Here is a 25457-nt window from a genome sequence, read left to right on the forward strand (position 1 = left end):
GATCCATAGTGCATTGCCCTTGGACTGAGGGTGTGGGTACCTGGACGCGAAGTTTTGGCATTTTGCGTTTTCTTTTGTTGCAAATAGGTCTATGTTTGGTGTTCCCCAGTGGTGGAAGTGATCCTGTAGGATCTGGGGATGTGTTTCCCATTCGTGAGTTTGCTGGTGATCTCGACTGAGATTGTTGGCTAACTGATTCTTAATGCCTGGTATGTATTGTGTTATTAGGCGAATGTGGTTGTGAATTGCCCAATGCCAAATCTTTTGTGCTAAGAGACACAGTTGTGGCGAGTGCGTCCCCCCTTGTTTGTTGAGATAGCACATTGCCGTCATGTTGTCTGTCTTGACAAGAATGTGTTTGTGGGCTACTAGTGGTTGAAACGCTTTTAATGCTAGAAAAACCGCTAGCAGTTCCAAATGATTTATGTGAAGTTGTTTTTGTTGATTGTCCCATTGACCCTGTATGCTGTGATTGTTGAGCTGTGCTCCTCACCCCACCATGAAAGCATCTATTGTGATAACAGCTTGAGGCACTGGGTCTTGGAATGGCCACCCTTTGTTTAAATTTATAGGGTTCCACCATTGAAGCGAGGAGTGTGTTTGGCGGTCTATCAACACTAGATCTTAAAGTTGACCCTGTGCTTGTGTCCATTGTTTTGCTAGGCACTGTTGTAAGAGCCGCATGTGTAATCTTGCATTTGGGACAATGGCTATGCATGAGGACATCATGCCTAGAAGTTTCATTACAAACCTTACCGTGTAGTGTTGGTTCGGTTGTATGCTTGATCTTACATTTTGGAACGATTGGACTCTTTGTGGACTTGGAGTGGCAAGTGCCCTTTGTGTGTTGAATGTTGCTCCCAAGAATTGTTGTATTTGGGATGTTGCAGATGTGATTTCTGGTCATTTATAGAGAACCCCAGTTTGTGTAGAGTTTCTATGACGTATTGCGTGTGAAGAAGACACTGTTGTTGAGTGTTGGTTTTTATTAGCCAGTCGTCTAAATATGAGAATACGTGCATGTGCTGTCTCCTTATGTGAGCGGCTACTACTGCTAGGCATTTTGTGAATACCCTTGGGGCTGTTGTTATTCCGAACGGTAGCACTTTGAATTGATAGTGTATGCCGTGCATTACAAACCTTAAGTATTTTCTGTGAGAAGGATGGATGGGTATGTGGAAATACGCATCCTTGAGATCCAATGTTGTCATGTATTCCTCCTTTTTTAATAAGGGAACTACGTCTTGAAGTGTTACAACGTGGAAGTGGTCTGATTTGATGAAGAGATTCAGTGTTCTGAGATCTAAGATAGGTCTTAACGTTTTGTCCTTTTTTGGTATCAGGAAATATAGTGAGTAGACTCCTGTTCCTTTTTGATGATTGGGTACGAGCTCCATCGCTTGTTTTTGGAGAGTGCTTGGACCTCTATTTGTAATAGGTCTAAGTGTTGTTGGGACAGGCTGTGTGCGTTTTGGGTGGCACACCTGGCGGGAATCTTGTGAATTCTATGCAATAACCATGTTGGATAATTGATAGGATCCATGCGTCTGTGGTAATGTGTGTCCAGTTTTGGTAGTATGTGGTTAGCCTCCCCCCCTCCCCCCCCCCCACTGGTGTCAAGTGTTGGGGTGTTGTGACATTGAAGTCACTGCTTAGTCTGGCTTGGTTTGGTTGTTTGGAATTTTCCCCTTCCTCTTGGGAATTGTCCTATATAGGAACCACAAAACCCTCCCCTTTGGTATTGTGCCTGATAGGTGGGTCTGGTTTGAGAGGTGGAAGGCTCAGATGTTTGTTGCCGAAAACCTTCTCTGAATTGTGGTTTTCTAAAGGTGCCTCTGACTTGTGGGGAATAGAGGGCCCATGGCTTTGGCCGTGTCCTTGTCTTTTTTCATTTTCTCAATGGCTGTGTCGACTTCCGGCCCAAACAACTGTTGTTGATAAAATGGCATATTTAACACCCCTTGTTGAACCTCTGGCTTGAATCCAGAATTTCTCAGTCATGCATGTCTGCGAATGGTCACAGCCGTGTTGACAGTTCGCGCTGCCGTTTCTGCCGAGTCTATTGCGGACCTTATCTGGTGTATTAGATATGGCCTGTCCTTCTTCCACTACTTGCTGGGCACGTTTTTGGTGTTCTTTGGGCAAGTGCTGTATGATGTCTCTCGTCCCAGTGTGCCCTGTCGTAGCGTGCAATTAGGGCTTGTGAATTAGCTATTCGCCATTGTTGGCTGCTTGTGCTGCCACTCGCTTGCCCGCTGCGTCGAGATTGTTCGGTGCTGGATTCTCGACCGGAGTCGGAAGTCTTTGGCAATTCTTTGGCCTTTTTCGGTGCCGATGTTTGGTCACCTTCCTTTCGGTGGGTTGAGCCATGGCCTGCTGGCGGTGGCGAACCCATGGCCTTAAATGCTTTGCTGTGACCCTGAGATTTGGACGGGGCAGGTTTACTCACGGTTCGTTGCACGGTCGAGGGTCGTTCACCTTCGGATTCATCAGAGTCTGTCTCTTGGATGGAGATGCTTTCCTCCTCTCCGACGTCGAGCTGTTCCTTCGGTTTCGACGCCATTTGCAGTCTTGTTGCGCGTCGATCTCTTAAGGTCTTTTTCGATCGGAACGCTCGGCAAGCCTTGCAAGTATCCTCTCTGTGCTCGGGTGATAAACACAGATTACAGACCCGGTGCTGGTCTGTGTAAGGATACTTTGCGTGACACTTAGGACAGAAGCGGAAGGGGGTCCGGTCCATTAGTCTGGGACGACGGGTGTGGTCGGGCCGACCAGGCCTCGCTGAAGAGTGGAAGCCCCGAAGGGCCGCCGAAGCGGTCTTGATGTCCGTGCCGATACACTAACACTAACCCGGTACCGAGCGATAACAACACAGTCGAATTTTCGATACTTTAGCTAACTTTCCCGATTCAAAATACGGAGCGAAGAGGAACACGTCCGGACCCGATGGCGGAAAGAAAACAATCTAAGATGGAGTTGACGCCCATGCGCAATGGAGCCGAAAGGGAGGAGTCACTCGGTCCCGTGACTCGAAAAGACTTCTTCGAAGAAAAACAACTTGTAACACTCCGAGCCCAACACTAGATGGCAGGATAATGCACAGCATGTGTATCTGCAGCTACTCATTCCACCAAACATATATATATATATATATATATATATATATATATATATATATATATATATATATGTTTTATCTTGTGTCTATTCCTTGTCCTGGAGTCAAGTCTTGTCACAGTTTTGTATGTGATCCCATGTGGTTCCTCAGGATTTTGTATGTCAGCTGGAAACAGGAGAAGCTTCTCAGGGAATGAGGTGTGAAATCATGCTGCCAGTGCGACAGTGCCACATACATGACTAATCACTTACCTTCTGTACTGATTTACAAGGTAATAAATGCTTCAACATGTGTATTTGCCTGTCTCATGTGCTGTGCATCTGTGTCTTCTCTTCAGATCACTTATTATCAGGGCCACTTGAATTATGCAGCAAATGGCAGGCAAAGGTATGTGGCAGAGGTGCCTGAATTATGTGTCCAGAAAGTACAAATGATGCTGCTTAGTGCTGCACAATCAGTGGCAATATTATTTTGCTGATCTGTCATTTAACATACATTAATACGGTCTGAGCAAATATTTCTCCTTATTAGTAACAGTTTAACGCATGATCACAAGAGTCAACAACCAAAAAGTGACCAGATGACCTCTGCAAAGGATCTGCCTCTCTGCAGAATATGCCAGTCACAGAACTGCATTATTCCAGTAAACCTTTCTCTTACTAACGAGCACCAAGAGGAGACACTGCATACTTATTGTGGGCTACATAAATGATTGTTATAATGTTAGTGTTATTGCATTAGTTGTGGGTTGGGGCTATGAAGAGGAATGTATCTTTATGACTGCACTACGTATACATGATGCAGTCTTAGTTTCCAACAGAGGAGTGAATATTTCCTCTAAAGTCATACTCTATTCCTATTTATTACTTGTGAGGCACTGAAAATGTGTGGCTGGTGAACATCTATTTATGCTTCACAGACTTAAATCCGCTCTCAGCATCACCACAACATTGATCCGTTTCAGAGCAGCAGTTCACAGCATCTTCAATACACACAAATATTCCTGTCACGTGACCATACTATTTCTGGACATCTTCATTGACTTTAAGAGACGTCATAGCTGAATCACTGCCTGAGAGGGACATGACTGTCTTAGCTTATTCTCATTGTGTGTTCTAAGACTACATACCGGAAGTACACTAATGCTGTATGCTTTATATTTGTTGCATTTGGGGATGCACAAGTTCCCCTTCAGAGCCCTTTGGTGTAACGAAGGTGGCTTATGGAGTCAGCTAATGCTTAGGTGAAAATATTGCCAATTAACCTCAAAACACCTACATGGGCACTGCACCATTGGCACAGTTCTATTTTGCCAGAGGAGCTGAAAATTGCACCGTTCCCTGGCCCAGCTGTCAACTGAATGGCTGGGCCAAATTAATTCTCACATGGTTTGTCCCAGGAACAGACAAGCTAAAAATGATGAAGCGGAATGTGTCTCAAAATATTGTATTCAATATTACAATTCACACAGAGCTGCTTGCCAGCTGGAAAATGTCTGTGTGATTTCTCATTTACGGCTGTGCCACACAACCAAACTATGTCAAAACCGGAAAGTGGACCAAGCATCAGCGTGATATAACACAAGGCACCACCACCACTGCAGCATCCAGTGTCACAACAGTGACATGGACAGTGGCCACCCTTGGCTGGATCAATGTCCACATCCTGGTCTGCATGTATATTGTGAATGCAAACATTTGCCCAGCACCTAATTGGGCACCATGAAATTTAATTGTCAAATGATTTCCCGGGAAGTAGGAAGTTGGGCTTATGTGGCCCATAGCACTCATTGTCCGATTCACAGTCATTTGCATGTATAGGTTCAACTTACTTGTGTAAATGGCTTGATTTACAAATGTGGAATATGAATTTGAGCTTATAAATCAATTTACACACACATAATATAACACCTGTATTAGGTAACATTAGGTTGGAGTAAATCTGCTCTCATGGTTGTGGCGTATGCATTCCACGGAGCGAATGCCATAGAGAGTTTGTGCACACTTACAAATGTATGAATTGGTAACTACTCACAAACATTCTCAGCCTGGAAAAGTTTAGAGATGTACTATTGTTACGGACGGGAGTAAATCATTTCTCAGTAACAGAATGAGGGGGGGAGGGGAATCCCTAAACTTTGTGGAGTTATAGGAGACGTGGCTTCTCTATCGGGGAAAACATTTTCCCGGTGGAAAATGGGGGAAAAGTTAGAAAAGGTAAATGTCTTCGTAATCATTTTTTTCTCATATGAAATTGTTTTCCATGAGCAGTTACGTATGTGTAGCTGCTAATGATGGCGAGCACTTCCGAAAAGTTGTGATTGTTGCAGGCTCCCAGAATTACTTCTGGAATTCTTCGAGAATTCCAAAATCAGAATCGAAAATCTCCCCCTAATGTTGGAGTAAACTTCAGATTGTAGGTTTTCATAGGGAATGTGGCCCCTTGTGTCTCGAAAAAAAAAAAAATACACAGACACACACACACACACACACACGAGTGGAACATAACTGGAGGAGCCACAACTCCAGGTCGGGTGGCAGCCCAATGTCCCCTCCTCCCTGTGAATATTTATGTTACTGTTTCGCTTCTGTAATTCCAACTTGCCATTTAAAATGAAGCTGGTGATTTGTGGTTAGACAGTCTTTGTTTGCATCTGTACACAGATGTTTGTCCTACTTTGCTAGTTGCATGTCTTTGCATTCTGAAACAGTCATCTGCGGCTCGGTTTGCAAAGCCATGACTGCTTCATAGCAGCTTCGGCTGGGTAATGTTTCACTTCATAATTCGTATGGGCCTAAATTACTTTCTTTAAAATTATTTTGAACACTGGATGTTTCGAATTTCTGGAAATGCTTGCTTTGGGCCTCTGTCGTCATTCTCCTCGCTCAGAGAGGAGAGACATCAGTGACCTCACAAGTTGATAGAGTGAGTGGCCTATTTACAGAACACAAGATGACACAGGAAGCAGTGCACTGCACAGCAGCTTTTTTATTTCATTTTTATGTTGCAGTTCTTATGGGCTATATACATATTATAGGTATATGCTGAGGTTATTGGAGCACTTTATTGCATGTCGTCATGGAACATGCATATCCACTGAAGGACTAGGAAGGCAGGCTCCATGCCAGGCTTGCAGGGTAACCACTGTGTAAACAAGTTCAATATAAATTATTTTTGCGTAATGTATCCTAAGTGGGTATCAAGAAACACTGACTTGGTTCTGGACCTACCTTGGATTCCCAAGAAAAATACATTTGAATAATTTTCATAGCCCGAAAAAATGCCAATGAACCAGCCCCGTAGGAGCCTCACTGTACACCACTGGTCTAGGTGAAAAAAAAAAAAAACACTAGCATACAAACACAGGCTTCCCGCTCTACTCTGAGTGGTCCAGATGGCAAGGCCAAGACTTCAAATTTTGAGCAGCCACCACAACAGAGATTATTCTCACTTCAAAACCATCAGCCAATGCACAAATGTATGCACCTTAAAGGCACCTTCAAGACCCAGGAGGTTCAGGTACACAAATCTGTTCTAGAGTCCAGTCCTGAGCCAAGGGCTGTCAGACTATTAACCCAAGGCAGTGCTTTAAATGAATACAGAGTACGAGCCCTTCTGTATTTCCATTTAAAACACTGACCAAATGTCACAGAAGTCGCACCTCTGGAACCTATCCTGTCGGCACATCTATCACTGAAGCTCTGTTTCACCAATCTGCACATATTTGAAGCCTCCTGTTCAGTTAAGCTGCCTCTTCTGCTATTCTCTTGGTATACAGTCAATGTTTTTAAAAGTTAGGCCGGTATTGCCAAATTAGAGGAATAATAATCCTTTAACCCCTTCGCTGTCAGGCCTTTTCCCCTCCTGTGCCGAGCCTTTTTTTGGCTATTTGGGGCAGTTCGTGCTTAGAACCCTCATAACTTTTTGTTCACATAAGCTACCCACTCCAAATTTGGGTCCTTCTTTTCCAACATCCTAGGGATTATAGAGGTACCCAGACTTTGTGGGTTCCCCTGAAGGAGACCAACAAATTAGCCAAAATATAGTGAAAATTATTATTATTATTATTTTTTAAATGGGAAAAAAGGGCTGCAGAAGGCAGCTCGTGTTTTTTTCCCCCTGAAAATGACACCAACAAAGGGTTTGCGGTGGCAAGATCACCAGCTTCCCAGCTTTCAGGAACAGGCAGACTTGAATTGGAAAACCCAATTTTTCAATACAATTTTCACATTTTACTGGGACATACTCCATTTTTACTATTTTTTGTGCTTTCAGCCTCCTTCCAGTTAGTGACCAAAATGGGTGAGAAACCAATGCTGGATCCCAGAAAGCTACACATTTCTGAAAAGTAGACAAAATTCTGGATTCAGCAAGGGGTCATTTGTGTAGATCCTACAAGTATTTCCTACAGAAAATAACAGCTGAAATAAAAAAATATTGAAATTGAGGTGAAAGTAACAGCCATTTTTCTCCACGTTTTACTCTAACTTTTTCCAGCGATGCCAGATTTTTGAAAGCAATATACCGTTACGTCAGCTGGACTCTTCTGGTTGCGGGATATATAGGGCTTGTAGGTTCATCAAGAACTCTAGGTACCCAGAGCCAATAAATGAGCTGCACCTCGCAATGGGTTTTTATTCTATACTGGGTATACAGCAATTCATTTGCTGAAATATAAAAAGTGAAAAATAGGTATCAAGAAAACCTTTGTATTTCCAAAATGGCCACAAGAAAAGGTGTTGAGAAGCAGTGGTTATTTGCACATCTCTGAATTCCAGGGTGCCCATACTAGCATGTGAATTACAGGGCATTTCTCAAATAGGCGTCTTTTTTACACAATGCCTTACATTTGGAAGGAAAAAATGTAGAGAAAGACAAGGGGCAATAACACTTGTTTTGCTATTCTGTGTTCCCCCAAGTCTCCCTATAAAAATGATACCTCACTTGTGTGGGTAGGCCTAGTGCCCACGAATGGAAATGGCCCAAAACACAACGTGGACACATCACATTTTTTCACAGAAAACAGAGGTGGTTTTTTTTTTACAAAGTGCCTACCTGTGGATTTTGGCCTCTAGCTCAGCCGGCACCTGGGGAAACCTAGCAAACCAGCGTATTTTTGCAAACTAGACACCTATGGGAATCCAAGATGGGGTGACTTGTGGGGCTCTGACCAGGTTCTGTTACCCAGAATCCTTTGCAAACCTCAAATTTGACAAAAAAACACTTTTTCCTCTCATTTCGGTGACAGAAAGTTCTGGAACCTGAGAGGAGCCACAAATTTCCTTCCACCCATCGTTCCCCCAAGTCTCCCGATAAAAATGGTACCTCACTTTTGTGGGTAGGCCTAGCGCCCATGAAAGGAAATGCCTCAAAACACTATCTGGACACATCAAAATTATCAAATACAAAACTACCTGTTTTTGCAGGGGGGCACCTGCGTTTTTGGTCCTGGGCTCAGCAGCCTTCTAGGGAAACCTAACAAACCCAGACATTTCGGAAAACTAGACATCCGAGGGAGTCCAGTGAGGTGTGACTTGCGTGGATCGCCCAATGTTTTCTTACCCAGAATCCTCAGTAGACCTCAAATTTAGCTAAAAAAAAAAAATCTCATTTTTCCCACATTTCTGTGTGGGATCACCGCATTGGGACACATTTCATACCACCCAATGTTCCCCTCAGTCTCCCGGTAGAAATGATACCTCATTTGTGTAGGTGGGCCAAGTGCTTGTGAAAGGGAAGAGCCAAAAACATGTCGATATTGAGGGGGAACAAAGGGGGTCCAAAAGGGCAGTTTGCAAAAAAAACATTTTTAGGCTGACAAGTGCAGCAGAATTTTTATCAGTATAGATGAGACAATGCTGGGTGGTAGGAATTTTGTGGATTCCTGCAGATCCCAGAAGGTTCCATCACAAAAAAGTGGGGAAAATGTGTGATTTCCAGCAAAGTTGGAGGTTTGCAGGGGATTGTGGGTACAAAAATGGTGCGGGGTGCATGTGAAACACACCACCCTGGAATCACCCAGATGTTTAGATTTCAGACGTGTCTAGGTCTTGTGTATTTTTCTACATGGCAGCGTCCCAAAGTCCATAAAGTGCAGCCCTCACCATTCCAAGTGGGACGATTTTGAGAGTAAGCCAAGTTCTCATGGCCCAAATGTAAAACTAAAACCCAAAATAATCAAATGTCTTCTTGCTTGCTGTGAGATACGATGTTTTAGAGTGCGGGGAGAGCTGAAAGACTGTTAGCCCCTTCAGTTGAGGTGGGGGCGTAACCAGGCCCATACTGGTTGGTAGCCACCACCCCAATATTATTATTTTTTTCTTTTTTTTATTCCCTGGCATCTAGTAGACTTTCTGCCCCCCACCGGGGTGTGGATCACGGGTAATTGCCCCATCTGCCCACTGGTGGGCAGAACAACTTTGGCCCCATTTATTTGGGGTTGGGGTATGGCCATAACCCCACCCTCTTATTTTTGAAAAAAAAAAATCCTTGGCCTCTGGTGGGGTTTCTGCCCCCCCTTGGGGGCAGGTGGGCCTTCCAAAAATAGGCCCATCTGCCCCCAATGGGGGGCAGATATGGCCAACAGTAATGTGCCCCCATGGGGAGCGACCCTTACCCAAGGGGCTGCCCCCCTAAAGAAAACACACGCATACACACACACCAAACCCTGGTGCAGAAGTGGTTTCTGTCCCCATGGGGGCAGATTGGCTTAACAAAAATCGTCCGATCTGCCCCCAAGGGGGGCAGAAATGGTCTAAATACAATTTTCCCCCCAGGGGAGCGACCCTTGCCTAATGGGTCGCTCCCCATCTCTAAAAAAAAAAAAAAAATACAAACAAACAAAAAAAAGGGGGGGCAGAAATGGCCTAAAATAAATCCCCCCCCTATCCACCCCAGGGACGACCCTTGCCTACGGGATCGCTCCCCTTGCGTGACATTGGTGCAAAAAAAAAAAAAAAAAAAAGAACCCCGTGCCTAGTTGTTTCTGCCCCCCCTTGGGGGCAGATTGACCTAAATTTGGCTGATCTGCCCCCAAGGGGGGCAGAAATGGTCTAAATAGAATTTGCCCCCCAGGGTCGCTCCCCTTGCCTAATGGGTCGCTCCCCATCTCTAAAACACAAAAAAAAAATTGCCCTGGCGTCTAGAGGTTTCTGCCCCCCCGGGGGCAGATCAGCCTAATAACAATAGGCCGATCTCCCCCCCGGGGGGGCAGAAATGGGCTAAAATAAATTTGCCCCCCCATCCCCTCGGGGAGCGACCTTTGCATACGGGGTCGCTCCCCTTGCGTGACATTGGCGCAAAAAAAAGATCCCCGGTGCCTAGTGGTTTCTGCCCCCCTTGGGGGCAGATTGGCCTATAATCGGCCGATCTGCCCCCAAGGGGGGCAGAAATGGCCTAAATACAATTTGCCCCTCCAGGGGAGCGACCTTTGCCTAAGGGGTCGCTCCCCATCTGTAAAACAACAACAAAAAAAAAATCCCCGGTCCCTAGTGGTTTCTGCCCCCCGTGTGGGCAGACTGGCCTATAATCGGCCGATCTGCCCCCAAGGGGGGCAGAAATGGCCTAAATACAATTTGCCCCTCCCTTGCCTAAGGGGTCGCTCCTCATCTGTAAAACAACAACAACAAAAAATCCCCGGTGCCTAGTGGTTTCTGCCCCCCTTGAGGGCAGATCGGCCTAATTAAAATAGGCTGATCTGCCCCCCTGGGGGGGCAGAAATGGCCTAAAATAAATCCCCCCCCCCCCCCGGTGAACGTCCCTTGCCCTTGCGTGAAATTCACAAAAAAAAAAAAAAAAAACCTCCCTGGTGTCTAGTGGTTTCTGTCCCCCTTGGGGGCATATTGGCCTCATAAAAATAGCCAATCTGCCCCCAAGGGGGGCAGAAATGGCCTAAATATAATTTGCCCCCTAGAGGAGCGACCCTTGCCCAAGGGGTCGCTCCCCACCTCTATAAAAAAAAAAAAAAAAAATCCCTGGTGCCTAGATGGGGGGGGGGGGGGGGGGGCAGAAAAGGCCTTTAAAAAAAAAAATACCCCCCCCCTGGGAGCGACCCCTCTCATGCCAATTTCCTATAAAAATAAAAATAAATCCCTGGTGTCTAGTGGCCGTTTTAGCAGCCGGATTGCTTTGCAATCCGACTGCTAAATCGCTCAGAAAGACTTCAAAGGGAAGGAAATTCATTTCCCTACCTTTGAAGCCTCTCCGGCCTCCTCCACATGGTTGGAAGAGAAATGCAAAAGCATTTCTCTTCCGATCGCGGGAGAAGGCCCCTGTGATAGTCAGTGCGCGATCGCGCGTTGCCGTCATGGGGGGCTTAGAGGGGGGGAGGGGTGGAAGGGGAAGGGCTTCCCCTTCCATCCCTGCCTTGGGGGGTGGGGGGGCAACCCCACAGCGGGAGCGCTAGCGCTCCCTCTGGGCTCTGTGCCCAGGACGTAATGGTCACATCCTGGGCACACGAGCACTGTGCCTCAGGACGTAACCATTACGTCCTGGGCACAGAAGGGGTTAAAAACATAATACAGAGAAATATATGGCTGCCCCCTTTTCTTTGCTCCTAACTCTTTTGACCTCCTCATTCTCTGGGTTAAATGCCATAAGGGTGCCTCTTTGTTGCTTATTTTGTGCTATAAAAATTCAGGTAAACACACTAGAAAAGGTTGCATCTCTAGGGTAACACAGCCAGCCTACAGGAATGAGGCAAAAATACTCCCAAGATGGCAGCCTTGTAGTGTTCTCTCTCCTGCAGTGACAGGCCTGGGAGGGTTGCTGTGGCACCTGACATACATCCACTACACTCCAAACCAAAACACATAGGTAAAAGACATTGTCATTTACAACGCCAATAGCTCTAACTCTTACAAATGTGAGACCTATTGCATTGCAAATGCTTGTTATCTCATGGCAACCTAAAAGTGAAATGCCATTCTAACCAAAATCTTGTGTGAAAATGTTTCGGGAAAATAAAGTATAATACTTTCTGAGAAAAAATGGATATGTATTTTATAAAGTAGTAAGAAAGTGAGGAAAATGCTAACCTTTGAACTGGAGGCCAAACAAAAAGAGTCACATTTTGAAGCTAAAAGTTAAAGCTAGTCATAACCAATTGGGGAGATATTCAAAATGTATTTTTTTCAGAAATACTAGAAGAGGAGATGTGAAACAAACATATGACCAGTTTGCTTCAATAAGGAATCACTTGTGCCATGAAAACGTCTCAAACATAAACAACATCCCCAAAAAATGTTAAGTTAGATTAAGAATTAATATTTCAGGTAAAGAATCAGTTGTAACATCAGAATATGTATGGTAGAAACCAATAATTAAAGAACCTTTTAAAAATGTTATTGTATACACACTGCCTGACTCTTTACCACAGGGATTACTTATGCAATTTAAATTGTCTTTGCTTGGGGAAGAGCCACTTGCTCTTTATGTTCATAAATTACCAAGGCTTTTTTCAAAAGTATTGTGTTACCCTGTTTCAATACTCTGTCAAAGCTTGCTGAGCTAACAGACAAAGGCTTCCTCAAAAGAAACATTAAAAAAGAATTTAAAACCAGCAATAAAAATAAATTCTGACTTGGTGATCTTTGCAGAATAGATGCAGATGTTACTTTCCTTGGTTGGCAACACTAGATGAGCCACTGCATGTGATAAAAGCACTGGAAAGGGTGTTTTTTTGAGAAAATTTAAATTGGGGACATCTGACTCCAATGAAGAATGGCCAGTGGCTTCTTTTCGGTAACCCTTTCAAGAAGGAAATGCCCAAAGTCATGGGGACCAAATATCTCTAAAGAAAGTATCCTCTTAAGATAAAGTTTTTGACAGAGCTGGACACAGTGGTGGTTAACCTTTTGGCTGTGTTCATTCAAGAGGTAATACTGGAAAAAGGATAGTTTCATCAATAGCACAACGGAATGGGAGATTGGAGAGACAAGCCATTGGTACTTCTGCAGATGACGGGTAACACCGAGTACATCCTGACGCTTTGGGCATTCCTTGAAGCCAACTGGTGAGAAATATCCCAGGAAATTGCATGCTGCAGAAGGTGTGAGGGTTTTGCCCCAAACTCTGACAACCTAGGGCAACACGAGGCAATGCCCTATATGCGGAAACTGGAGAAGAAAGAAGCAGCAGAAGACTGGTTCACACTGTTCAACTTCAGGGATACGTATCAGACTGTTCAGATATGTGGACTAAGCTGAACATTACTACATTTCATTTAATGGCCACAGTTCATGTGAGGGTTTTCCATTCTACCTTGAGGACCATCTTCAGCCCTTTGCTGTTTCCTTACATTACTCAGGCCGGTAACTGCATCCATCACAGCTAGAAATGGACGAAGTAAGACTAATTTGATTTCTCTGCAGTATTATAGAGGTCTTCAAGAGACTGGGATTTTGGGTAACACTAATTTGCTGCATGCAGTCGTGAGAACACAGATTCCTTCCATCCCTTTGTAAGGTGCGTGCTATTAAGTAAAATGAGAATATCCTCTGGGAGGTTGAGGGCCTCACTGAAGGAGCTGGCCAAGACAGTGGGACTCCTGTCATTATCTTTCTAAACTGCATTCCAGGACACGCCATAATACAGGGCCCTACATCAGTTAAAGAGTGCCACTTGTGGTTATGAAATAAATCAACAACATCTCTGATATGTGGTCAGAGCTCTTTATGTTTTGGTGGGGATAGCAGATACTGTTAAAATGATAATGTTACCAAGCATTCATTTTTATTTATCTGTGTGGAGTGGCGTACAGTGGAGTGGCACAGCACATTGTTTTTTTAGAGTGGCATAGAGTAGAGTGGAACAGAGTGGCGTACAGTGGGTTGGAGTACTGTGACTTGCAGTTGCATACAGTACAGTGGCAGAGTGCAGTGGCGTACAGTGCAGTGGTGCAGAGTAGAGTATAGCAGCAGAGTAGACTGGTAACTCCTAATTTTATATATATATTTTTTTCCAATTGGCAGTCTCAAGTCAAAGTTTTTATTGAAAAACAGAACAATTCACAAGTCTCAAACATTAGCCCAGGATTGTGATGTAGCAGAAGACTATGTGGAAAGAAAAACATATCTGCAATCGCAGATGCAAAATTTTCTCAGTGATGTTATGTACACTCTAAATTCAGGTTTTAATAACCGATCAATAAAACACGTTGTCCGCCCTCAATCAAGCACTTTCAGCCCAATCCTCAATCAAGCCATGCTCTGCCAACCCTCATTCAAGTCACGCTCTGCCCACCCTCTACAAAGCCACACTGACCACCCCCTCAAGCCATGCGTTGTCCAACCTGAATAAAGTGATGCTTTGTCAACCCTTAATCAAGCAAACCTTTGGCGAGACCAATCCACCCTCTTCCAACTCTCAATTAAGCCACACAAGATTTACATAAACTCTTGGAAACATGCAGTGGGATGTTGTCACTTGCCATTTTTGTAGTCGCATCCAGCAGCCTTAAGAATTTCTCCCATATTCACGAGAGCCTGCAGAAAAGAACAGCGGATAGGTCAAATACTTTTGCAATGCACAAACGATTCAAGGGATCTGGAGATTACTACAAGGGATAAAGCTCTATAACTATTATGTCCCAGTGTCTGAAGAAAGAAGAAGGTGCACGCTGCAGATCTGTCTTAGAAAACTGTGAAAGGCTTCCAATATGGCTGGAACAAGGAGAGCCGTAACAGAGAATGTAGATGTGAAGGCCTCTAAAGTAAGAGGAGGACTGCTCACTAGTTTCTCTTACAGACCAGCAAAGCCCATGTGTGGCACACTATGATGTGTTTGGTGCAATCCCGTTATTTCAGCCTGATACACTGATATACAATAAAGACAGTGTTGCCAATTAACTCTACATGACAATATCGATTTTAAGTGGCATGCTATTAACTGCATCAGGAAAGCAATACAAGTGCATTACTGGGCTAGTTTTAAATATTTACTAAGGATTATAAAATACTGAATGATTTACATAATGTGTAGAACTTTGAACAGTTTTGAAATTTTACAAAATGTTATATTTAAAATGCAGAATAAATGCAATATTGGCTCAGAAAATATATCACTAACTGTTAGAAATGGGGTTTTTGGTTGGCAGTCAGGTTACCCTCTGTCCAAGCAAAAGCCCTCACTCTAGTCAGGGTAAGCCACACACTATCCAAGATTATCCTGTGCCCACCCTCTGGTAGCTTGGCACGAGCAGTCAGGCTTAACTTAGAAGGCAATGTGTAAAGTATTTGTGCAATAAATCATACAATACCACCATATAGCACCACAGAAATACACCACACAGTGTTTAGAAAAATATATAATATTTATCAGGATATTTGTAGGTCAAGAAAAAGAATAAAGTTGCAATGGAAAATTGTAGAAATATCACAGGGAAGTGATATAAAGTGTCTTAAGTCTTTAGAATATAAACACAGTCTCTTTCAAGCACAAGTACCTGGTTGGGAGTGGAAAAATCTCCTCAGAGGGCCACAAGAGAAGAGGTGCGTGGAAAAAGGGTGTGTGCGTCGATTTCTCCCCAGCACACACGGACTTGCGTCGTTATTTTCCACCTGGGGAAGTCGGCGTCGTTTTCCGGCGCGCGGACAGTCTCTTTCTGTGGATCGCGGGGATTACCAGATGTCCCGGGTCTGTGCGTGGATTTTCCTGCTTGTTCTCCGGCTGCGCGTCGGTCTGCGGGGCTGTGCGTCGAAATTACGATCTCACGGCAGGCGTCGCGTCGATTTCTCCTCTAGACTTCGATCTGCGGGGCTGCGCGTTGAAATTACGATCTCACGGCAGGCGTCGCATCGATTTCTCCTCTAGAGGTCGGGCGGCGTTGTCCTTGCGAGGCCGTGCGTCGAATCTTCGATCGTCCCAAGAGCGTCGCGTCGATCAGCGTCGGAGTGCAGCGTTTTTCTCGCCGCGAAACAAGCTGTGCTTCGAAATTTTCGGCGCACGGAGCGTCCAAGTAAAAGAGAGAAGTCTTTTTGGTCCTGAGACTTCAAGGAACAGGAGGCAAGCTCTATCCAAGCCCTTGGAGAGCACTTTCACAGCCAGACAAGAGTTCAGCAAGGCAGCAGAGCAACAGCAAGGCAGCAGTCCTCTGTAGAAAGCAGACAGGTGAGTCCTTTGAGCAGCCAGGCAGTTCTTCTTGGCAGGATGTAGTTTCTGGTTCAGGTTTCTTCTCCAGCAAGTGTCTGATGAGGTAGGGCAGAAGCCCTGTTTTATACCCAAATGTGCCTTTGAAGTGGGGGAGACTTCAAAGAGTGGCTAAGAAGTGCACCAGGTCCCCTTTCAGTTCAATCCTGTCTGCCAGGGTCCCAGTAGGGGGTGTGGCAGTCCTTTGTGTGAGAGCAGGCCCTCCACCCTCCCAGCCCAGGAAGACCCATTCAAAATGCAGATGTATGCAAGTGAGGCTGAGTACCCTGTGTTTGGGGTGTGTCTGAGTGAATGCACAAGGAGCTGTCAACCAAGCCCAGCCAGACGTGGATTGTAAGGCACAGAAGGATCTAAGTGCAAAGAAATGCTCATTTTCTAAAAGTGGCATTTCTAGAATAGTAATATTAAATCCGACTTCACCAGTCAGTAGGATTTTGTATTACCATTCTGGCCATACTAAATATGACCTTCCTGCTCCTTTCAGATCAGCAGCTGCCACTTCAACAGTGTATGAGGGCAGCCCCAATGTTAGCCTAGGAAGGGAGCAGGCCTCACAGTAGTGTGAAAACGAATTTAGGAGTTTTACACTACCAGGACATATAACTACCCAGGTACATGTCCTGCCTTTTACCTACACAGCACCCTGCCCTAGGGGTTACCTAGGGCACATATTAAGGGTGACTTATATGTAGAAAAAGGGGAGTTCTAGGCTTGGCAAGAACTTTTAAATGCCAAGTCGATGTGGCAGTGAAACTGCACACACAGGCCTTGCAATGGCAGGCCTGAGACCAGGAGAAGGGGCTACTTAAGTGGGTGGCACAACCAGTGCTGCTGGCCCACTAGTAGCATTTAATTTACCAGCCCTATGCACATAGAGTGCACCTTACTAGGGACTTATAAGTAAATTAATAGTCCAATCAGGTATGATTCCAGGTTACCATGTTTTAGGGGAGAGAGCATATGCACTTTAGCCCTAGTTAGCAGGGGTAAAGTGCGCAGAGTCTATAAACCAGCAAAAACAGTGTCCAAAAAGTGGAGGGAGGCAGGCAAAAAGTTAGGGGTGACTACCCTAAGGCTGTCAGGTCTAACACTAACACCAAGCATTTTGGAAATGTTATTTTTTTATTTAAAGCATCTACTTTGGCAAACATGATTAAAAATGAGGTTTATGTGTATGTAAATATTTATAGCACTTATAGTTATTCTTTTTCGTTCCTTGTATGTGTAAAGAGTTGTGCCTTTTTGTGTCCGTTACCTTCCATTTCGCCTTTAATAAATCCCACTCCCTTTTCACTAAGTCAGGCGTAGTGGAATTTTACCTTGCTAAGCATCCTTGTGAATGTGCAATTCTACAAGGGTGTTGGAATTTTTGCAAACTGAAATTTAGGTTGAGTGGCCCGTTTGTGGGCACTGCCAGGCAACTTTACCTTCAAAAGTAGTTAAGTGCCCAAGTATGTTTGTGGGTATTCACATGATTCCTCGAGGTCATTTCCCATCTTGAAAGCGTGTACATGAGCACCGGCCAAGATGTATAGGTAATTTCTCAGCAGGAAATCAGGAAGAAAGCCCCTAACTTTAAGAGGAGTATGGTGGAAAGGTAATCTCAGAATATTTCTCCTGGCCAAAATAATTAAATTACATGTGACAATAACGTCACATTGATGCATGAAGACAATTCCACCTGGTGAAGCAGATAAAAAAAAAAAACTATTTTCATATTAAAAGCACAGACTCTTCCCTCCCACGAAATGAACAAAAGTATCCGCTTGTTGACTTCCCTCCTGATATGTTCCAACATAGGTGAAAACGTAGCCCTGTACCTAAGGTGTCATTTTTCTGCCTAAGCATTTCATTTTAATATAAGTCTGTGCCCATCAAAGATAGCATCTCCCTCGAAGAACTTGCACTACATTGGAGGGCAAAGACAGGTTAAGGACTTCGGATTCATCCATGTTAATTTTATTATCTGCTTCCTGTTCAGCGGCCTAGAGCTGGGGAAATACTTTTGGAAGCAAGATGATCGGATCACCTGGAATCTAAAAGACATCACTCAGAAACAGAGCTAGGTTATACTCTAGATCAGGGAGGGCTTTAGCGCTGGTGGAGACCAGTGCAACAAAGTTTGTTGGGCCTACCCAAAGACCTTCTCCACCTATTCCCCCGCTACCAACCTCCAACACTGGTCTTCATCTATCCACAGCCCCTTTATCACACTTATTTAATTTGTTTTAGATGGCTACTCATACCAATTTATCAAGACGATGAATCAAACCTGTGTAAATCAGGAAATGTTACATAAGACAATGAGGACTACGAGGTGCAGGAGTCGTGTATTGTCCATACTGGTGGGCAGTATATTTTAAAAGTGTTTGGTCTGGAAAGTACAAACACCGGATTTAAAACATAACATAGTGGTTGGGGTTGGCCTTAGTAATAAAACAATCTCTGACAAAAGCAGTAACCCACTGAGCTACCGACAATAAAATACAATTCTTTGATCCTCATGGTACCCATTTGTTGGACTTTGCCCTCTTTGCAGGGTCACCCACAAACGTTTTGGCTTCAACTCTCCTTTTCTTGCTGAATTTGTTTTTGCTGTCCTTAGGACTCTGCATTACACCACCGCTAACCGGTGCTAAAGTGCTCGTGCTCACTCCCTAAAACATGGTTATATTGGTATACACCTAATTGGCATATTTAACTTACTTATAACTCTCTGGTAAAGAATTATACCATATACACAGCACCTGTAAATTAAATGCTACTAGTGTGCCTGCAGCAGTTATTTTACCCCCCCCCCCCCCCCCCCCCCACTTAAGTAGCCCCTTAAAACGTATCCCAGGTCTGTTATTGCAGCCTGAAGGTGGTTTTAAACTGCCAATTCGACTTGTCAATATCCCCCATGCCAAGCCATAAATTCCCCCTTTATTGTCACCACCAAGGTAGGCCCAATGTAGCGCACTGGGCACTGTGCATTTTAATTAAAAGGTTAGACATGTACTTGTAAGATTTATGTTAGAAATGGGGCCTCTGATTGGTAGTGGTTGCACCCTGTCCAAGTAGGGACCCTCACTCTAGTCAGAGTAAGGGAGGTACACAGCTCAGAAAACCCCTGCAGAAAGCAAAGTCCAGTCCTTTCATTCCCAGGACAGAAGCAGGAGGCCAGCACAGCAAAGGTTGAGTGGCAGTCCCTCCTACAGCATCCAGCTCTTCTTCCTGGTAGAATGTCTGTAGTCCAGAAGTGTATGGAAGTTGTGATCTCAGAGGCCCAAAACTTATACTCATTTCCAACTTTGAACTTCAAAGGAAAGTCTTTGTATAGACCCTGCCTTTCCTGCTCTGGCCCCAGACACACTCCTCCCTTTGGGTTAGGGGGAATTTGTTACCCTTTGCTAGAATTCTTCTGCCATATTTCAACAACGTCTTTCTGTTCTCCTTTTTGAGTTCTTATTTTATTATGTCAGGGTGCAACATCTCTCCGGTTCCTGCTCACTTCAGTTTCCTGCGCTTCTCATTGCCAAATTGGCAATGACTTAATAAAGTAAGAACTCAAAAAGGAGAACAGAAAGAAGTTGATGAAATATGGCAGAGGAACTCTAGTAAAGGACAACGCATGACCCCTAACCCAAAGAGTATGAGCATTTCACCAGTCAAGATCCTGATAAGAACCCGAAAGAAATAGATTCGAAATGAGTCAATGGATACACTTGGGGAGTGTGTTGCTTGGATAAAAAAAAAAAAAAAATCGTGCAATTGACCCCCAAAAAAAGACTTAAAAATAGATTAGTCTATTGAAACAAACTAATCTAGAAACCCCAAGGGACACCAATAGCAAGAGTTTCATCACATAGACAATAATAGCGATTGGAACATCTGCATTTTTGTACATCATCAGACTGGTCATACAAGCACAAGTTGAAATGTACAGTGGCAGAGTGCAGTGGCATATAGTAGATGCAGAGTAGACTATAGTAGCGTAGAGTAGGCTGGTATAGAATAGAGTAGTGCAGAGTATAGAGTAATACAGTGAAGTGGGGTAGAGTGAAGTGCCATAAAGTAGAGTTCTGTACAGCAGAGTGGTGTACAGGTAATTTGGGTAGATAGAAGTGGGTACAGAGTAGAGTGGTGCAGAGTGTAGTGGGGAGTAGAGTCGAAGTGAAGGGAGGGAGAGTGAAGTGGGGAGACTGAAGTGGATGGAGTGTGGAGCAGGGAGCGTGAAGCAGGGGGAGAGTAGACCTGCATAAAGTGCAGTGGTGCAGGGCAAAGTGAAATACAGTGGCTTGGAGTGGCATATAGTGTCATAGTAGAGTGGCATGAAGCATGTACGAGTACAATGAGGTACAGTGAATTGGTGTAGAGTACAGTGGCAGAGTGAAGTGGAGGTATAGTCTAGTGGGATATAGTAAAGGGGTGTTGAGTAGAGTGGCACGGTGTAGGGTACAGTGGTATAGAGTAGAGTGGTGTAAAGTAGAGTGAAGTGTGGTGAAGTACAATACAGTGGCAGAGAGTGAAGGGTTGGAGAGTGCAGTGGGATACAGTAGAGTGGTGCAGAGTAGAGGGAATTGGAGCAGAGTGGAGTGGTGCAGGGTGGAATGAGGTAAAGTAGAGTGGCCTAGAGTATAGTGCCGTAGTGTGGTGTAGAGTGCAGTTGTACAGAATAGAGTGGTGCAGAGTAGAGTTAAGTGGCACAGAGTGGTGCAAAGTAGACTACAGTGGGGTAGAGGAAAGTGGTGTAGAGTGAAGTAGCATAGAGTCGAGTGCCACGGAGTAGAGAGGCGGAGTGCAGTGACGTAGAATGGAGTGATGTATAGTGGCTTGCGGTGGGGTACAGTACAGGGGCATAGAGTGGAGTGGTATAGAGTGGATTGGTATAAAGTGAAGTGGGGTAAAGTGAAGTGCTGTAGAATGAAGTGGGGTAGGGCAGACTGGCTTATAGTGAAATGAGGTAGAGTGGTGCAGAGTAGCTTACAGTGGCGTACAGTGCAGTGGTGTATAGTAGAGTGGCTTTGAGTGCCAGAGAACAGAGTACACTAGACTGTGTAGAGTGAAGTAGGGCAGATTAGAATGGGGCAAAGTAGAATGGAGCAAAGTAGAGTGAGGCAGAGTGGCTTGGAGTGGGGAAGAGGGCAGTGGCAAAGAGTGGGGCAGAGTACAGTAGAATAGCATAAAGTGCAGTGGCGTAAAATTGGTACAGTGAAGTGGAGTAGGGAAGAATGGGACAGAGTAGAGTGGCGTGGAGTGATGTAGAGTACAGTGGTGCAGAGTAGAGTGCAAAGGGGTAGAGTGGTGTGGAGCAGAGTACAACAGTGTGGAATAGAGTGGCAAAGAATGGTGTGGTGTACAGTGGCTTGGAGTGGCATACATTAGAGTGGCACAGAGTAGAGTGGCGTAATGTGAAGTGGGATAGAGTGAAGTGGGGTAGAGTGAAGGTGGATTGAGTGAAGTGCCAGAGAGTGGAGTGAGGAAGAGCAGAGTGTCGTAGAGTGAAATGAGGTAGAGTAGAGTGGTGTAGAGTAGAGTGGTATTCTATGGCTTGGAGTGCCACAGTATAGAGTGGTCTAAACTACAGTGGCGTACAGGGACGTGGGGTAGAGTAAAGTGGCGTAGAGAAGAGTGGCATAAAGTGAAGTAGGGTAGAGTGAAGTCATGTGGAATGAAAAGGGGTAGATTAGAGTGGCATAAAGTGAAAGGGGGTAGAGAGAAGTGCCATGGAATGAAAGGGGGTAGAGAAAAGTGCCATGGAATGAAAAGGGGTAGAGTGGCATAGAGTGAAATGAGTGGTGCAGAGTAGAGCACAGGGGCGGACAGTGCAGTGGTGTGCAGTAGAGTGGTGTAGAGTAGTGTGGAGTAGAGTGGTTTCAATTGTGTTGAACAGAATGATGTACATTAGAGTGGTGCAGAGTGGAGTACAGTGGCATTGAGTTGTGAGGTTGAGTGGATTGGAGTGGGGTGAGTGCAGTGTCACAGAATGGTGCAGAGTGCTGTAGAGTGGCATAGAGCGCAGTGGCAGAGTGAGGTGGGCACAGGGAAGTAGGGCAGAGTAGAGTGCCATACTATGAAGTAGGGTAGAGTGGAGCAGAGCGGTGCAGAGAGCAGCGGGGTAGAGTGGAGTGGAGTAAAGTGGCTTGGAGTGGCACACAGTAGAGTGGCACAGAGTACAGTACTGTAAAGTGATGTGCCAGAGTGAAGTGGGGTAGAATACAATGGCTTAGGGTGAAATGACAGAGTAGAGTGGTGCACAGTAGAGTACAGTGGCTTAGAGTGCACTGGTGTACAGCAGAGTGGTGCCCATTAGAGTTGAGTGGTATTCTATGGCTTCAAGTGCCACAGAATAGAGTGATGGACACTAGAGTGGTGTAGCGTGAAGTGGGGCAGAGTGAAGAGCGGGAGAGTAGAGTGGTGTAGAGTGCCACAGAGTAGAGTGGCATACAGTAGATTACAGCGTGGTGTTAAGTAGTTGGGTAGACTTGATTATAGTGGAGTAGAGTGGCATAGAGTAGATTACGTGGGGTAGAGTGGCAGAGTAGATTACATTGGGGTAGAGTTGGGCAGTGTAGAGTGCGGAGCAGTACAGTGGCATAGAGCAGAGTGGCACTGAGTAGTGTACAGTACAGTGGGGCAGAGTGCAGTGGCGGTGTGGAGTAAAGAGGTGTAGAATGGAGTGGCTTGGAGTGGCGTACAGTACAGTGCCGCAGTGAAGTGGGGTACAGTAAAGTGATGTACAGGGAAATGAGGTAGAGTAGAGTGGAGCACAGTAAAGTGGCTTCAAGTGCTATAGAATAGAGTGGTGTACTCTAGAATTGTTTAGAGTGAAGTGGTGCAGAGTGAATGGGACAGAGAAGAGTGGAGTACTGTAGTCTTAAGTGGGGTGAGGTTGAGGAGCATGAAGTGGGGTAGAGTACAGCGGTGTCGAGTGAGGGTGAGGCGCTTGGAGTGGGTAGAGTGCAATGGCATAGTGTAGAGTGGTGCACAGTACAGTAGAGTGGCATACAGTGCAGTGGTGTATAGTGAAGTGGGTACGGTGAAGTGAAGTAGAATCAAATGGGGCAGATTAGAGTGGCATAAAGTTAATTGGTCTGTAGTGAAGTGTGGTCGAGTGAAGGGAGGTAGAATAGAGTGGGTTACAGTAGAGTGGTGCAGAGTAGAATGCAGTGGGAGAGAATGGGATAGAGTGAAATACAGTGGGGTAGAATGTACTGGAGGACACTAGTTTGGAGTGGCATAGAGTAGAGCTGCATAAAGTAGAGAGCCGTAGAGTAGACTGGCTTAGATTAAGTAGCATAGAGTGAAATGTGGTAGACTAGAGTAGAGCGCAATGGTGCAGAGCAGAGTGCAGTGGTGTACAGAGCAGTGGAGTTCAGTGGAGTACAATGAAGTGGAGTACAGAACCTTGGAGTGGCATAAAGTGCAGTTGTGTAGAGTAGAATGATGGTGGACAGTGCAGAGGCATACAGTAGAGTAGTGCAGAGTGAAGTGGCGTAGACTGAAGTACAGTAGAGGAGTGCAGACTAGAATAGAGTGGCACACAGTGCAATGCCACACAGCTGTGTGAACTGGCAGAGTAGAGTGGCGTAGAGTGCAGTGGAGTAGACTACAGTAGCATCAAGTGGAGTTGAGTGGAGCACAGTGAAGTGGGCTATAGTGAAGTGCCACAGAATAGAGTGGCACAGAGTAGAGTGTAGTGTAGTGGAGTAGAGTGCATGAGGTCTGGCTACAGACCTGATCCTGTGGGTAACCCCTACTGCGCATGGCCGAAGGTCGTGCGTGGCGCATGGTTGGGTGATTACAGGGTGTTGGCCGCGTAGGACCGGGTGATTATATGGGATTGGCTAATGGGCCGGGCCTGGCCTGTGGCCATCCCCCACCGCGCATGCTGAAAGGCCGTACATGGCGTGGGGTTGGGTGGTTACAGGGGGGTTGGCCACAGGCCCTGTTGTGTTATGTTATGGACATTTATAAAGCACACGGCTACCACCTGACCATTTTTTTTTTTTTTTTCCAACAGCCATGTCTTGAGCTTCTTTTGAAACATCGTTGAAGAAGGACAGTTTTGAGGGAAACTGGAAGCCTGTTCAATAGTTTTGTCCCTATGAATGCAAAAGATCGGCCACTCATGCGTGTACGTTTTACTACGAGGACCGCACAAATAAATTTTGCGGTGGACCATAGTGTCCTAAAAGGCTGGTATGCTTTTATCATATCTTGTATGTACTTCGGGCCCATCCCTGCTCTAGCTTTGTGCATATAACAGAGTTTTAAATTGAATTCTCTTCTCTACGGGAAGTCAGTGCAACTCCCCTAACAAACCTGTTGCCGAGGTGTTTTTGGCAGCCTAAACAGCATCCTGGCTGCTGAATTCTGAGCCACTTGAAACGTTTAAAGGCATTTTTGTCTGCTTCGAGATATAGAAAATTCCACTTGGTCCAGTCTCGAGATTACCAAAGCCTGGATCACAGTCCTTTGAGTGTACATTGGGAGCAGACAGATGATTTTCCAAAGACATTTTAACACAGCAAAACATGCAGCTGCTAGTGTTATCTGCGGCTTCATAGACAGCTTACCGCCCATAATGATTCCCAGATTTCTTGCTTGGGTACAGGTATCGGAAAAGGACCAAGACCTTCCGGCCAATGCTGACGGCCCCACGGAGCAGGGTTCTTAACTAATACGAGGACCTCTGTCTTCCCTTGTTTGAGCTTATGTGAAGGCCTATCCATCCAATCCCAATTTGTCTTAGTCCAGAGTTCAAGATTTCTGGGATGTGTCTCTGTGCAGATGACAGAGAAAAGATGATTTGAGTGTCATCTGCATATGAAAATACTGCGAGACCACAACTTTCCACTAAGTCTGCTATTGAGCAAATAGATATTAAATAGTACCAGACGTAGAGAAGATCCTTGTTGAACTCCTAATGTAAGAGGATATCGGTAGGACACGGCTGATGTTGAAAACACTTGGAATTACCAGTCCTTTACGAAAGAAGACATCCAGGCGAGGTCTACTCCCTCCAAACCCAATTCTGTTAGTCTTTCCAGGAAAGGTGTATGTGACACAGTGTGAAAATGCCACACTGAGATTGAGTAATATCAGTGCTGCTGTCTCACTCCTGTCAAGGAACTTTTAAGTTGTTCCATGACTCCTAGCAGTGCTGACTCGGTACTGTGTCCTATTCTGAATCCAGACTGAGAGGGAT

The 25457-nt window shown here is 45.1% G+C and overlaps 1 protein-coding gene across 2 annotated transcripts in view; it reads right to left on the minus strand.

The window, feature by feature from the left end:
- Positions 1–25457, minus strand: part of RIDA (reactive intermediate imine deaminase A homolog) — a 126609-nt gene that overhangs the window by 44128 nt on the left and 57024 nt on the right. For both annotated transcript variants that reach the window (XM_069220532.1, XM_069220533.1), the window contains one exon: positions 14547–14601. In XM_069220532.1, the coding sequence (XP_069076633.1) occupies positions 14547–14601 (55 nt within the window). The remainder of the gene's footprint in view (positions 1–14546; positions 14602–25457) is intronic.

This window comes from Pleurodeles waltl, chromosome 2_2 (assembly GCF_031143425.1).
Source record: "Pleurodeles waltl isolate 20211129_DDA chromosome 2_2, aPleWal1.hap1.20221129, whole genome shotgun sequence".
NCBI classification, from domain to species: Eukaryota; Metazoa; Chordata; class Amphibia; order Caudata; family Salamandridae; genus Pleurodeles; species Pleurodeles waltl.